General features: G+C 41.6%; 1 protein-coding gene across 1 annotated transcript; it reads right to left on the bottom strand.

Annotated features, from left to right (window-relative positions):
* Nucleotides 1-813: 813 nt before the first annotated feature.
* Nucleotides 814-1,043, bottom strand: LOC110569127 (ubiquitin-like protein 5). The gene is given in 2 exon segments (XM_021674832.2): nt 814-915; nt 918-1,043. Coding segments are annotated over 2 exon segments (228 nt in total).
* Between the last annotated feature and the right edge of the window lie 383 nt (nt 1,044-1,426).

A 1,426-nucleotide genomic window follows, 5' to 3' on the forward strand; every position in this document is an offset into this window, starting at 1 on the left:
GGTTCGTAAATATTTTCTCCACACCCTGCTTGCAGAATTGCTTCAGGGCAGATCTCTCAAATGACGCCCAGATGGGAAAAGAGAAGGGGAAGGGAGATTTGAGCTTCAAAATAACCATCACTTCACAGATTGTCAGCAGTTATCTCTCCGTGGGCCATGAACACAGGCAAGAGAAAAATTGTAGAGCAAAATTTAAACTAAATATTGGGTAGAATTGCCTGGCTCCAGAAGTGGGGTGAGGATACAAAAAGATTATTTTTAAAAACCTCTCTGCCCTGCATTTTCAAAAGTGAATTCCTTAGAACATTAACAGGTAATCCCACCTATATTTGGTTTGGGTTTGGCGCAAGGATAATTCATAATCAAACACATTTGAGAATTGGAGCTATACTCTTTCTTTATTGCAGGACTTCCTGGAGATTTTAATATGTTAATGCACATTTGACTCCCCAAAAAGAAGAAAGATCCCAAGAAACTTAGAACTTCCACAACTTACTCGACCATGGAATGTTTTCCAGAACAGGCTTCTCAGAACATGGGTTTCTTGGAACACAGTTTGGGTAAGTTGGTTTCAGCTGCCCAGTATTAATGAACATAGAAAGTTTGATTTCTTTAATCTATGATAGTTGGAAAGAAAAATATGATCTAAGTGGGTGGCTATTTTGTTTATTTCTTTGTTTTTCTTTAATTTTTAAATATACATATTTGCAACATCTAAGTCTTGGGTGAGTTTTTGAAAACAAGCATCTATACCAGTGTCTGGAGTGAGGATAAGAGAGGACAGTGGGGCAGCAGAAATATTAGGATTCAAATCTATTGATAATAAAACTCCAGGTTCATCCCATCATTGATGTCATGGTCCCCCTAAGACATGTGGTCCTTAAAAATTGTGTACCACTTCTTTAGGACAATCTTTCCGATGGGTGACAGCTTGGGCTACAATCAGCTTCTTAAGGTCTCTTAAGGTCTCTAATGGTGTCATCTGTGTTGCATTTAACAGGAACCTTCTTCCCCAGATGGTCACTGCAAACAACCTCTATCATCCTGGCTAAAGCTCACATCACCTTGAATCTGTCGACGCTACAAGCTCCTCACCTGAGCACTGAACCCAGGTAGCAGTTGACACTGGGAACCACAAGCTGGGTGACTATTTTTGAGACATCAATGATTTGGAACGTTGGTGGCCTATCATTCTTGCCTCCTTCCAATTAATTCACTAAAGAAGTCCAGGTGACCTTCTCTAAAGGTAAATCTGATCCTCTTACATGCTACCCAGACATCACTGCCTCATTGCTTAGAAATGTTCTTTGGGCCTGGTATGGTGGCTCAGGCCTATAATCCCCAGGACTTTGGGAGGCTGAGGTGGGTGGATCACCTGAGGTCAGGAGTTCGAGACCAGCCAGGCCAACCTGGTGAAACCCCGTCT

The sequence above is a fragment of the Aotus nancymaae genome, unplaced genomic scaffold, assembly GCF_030222135.1.
Source record: "Aotus nancymaae isolate 86718 unplaced genomic scaffold, 86718_ANA_hifiasm-v0.15.2.pri h1tg000067l, whole genome shotgun sequence".
Taxonomy (NCBI): Eukaryota; Metazoa; Chordata; class Mammalia; order Primates; family Aotidae; genus Aotus; species Aotus nancymaae.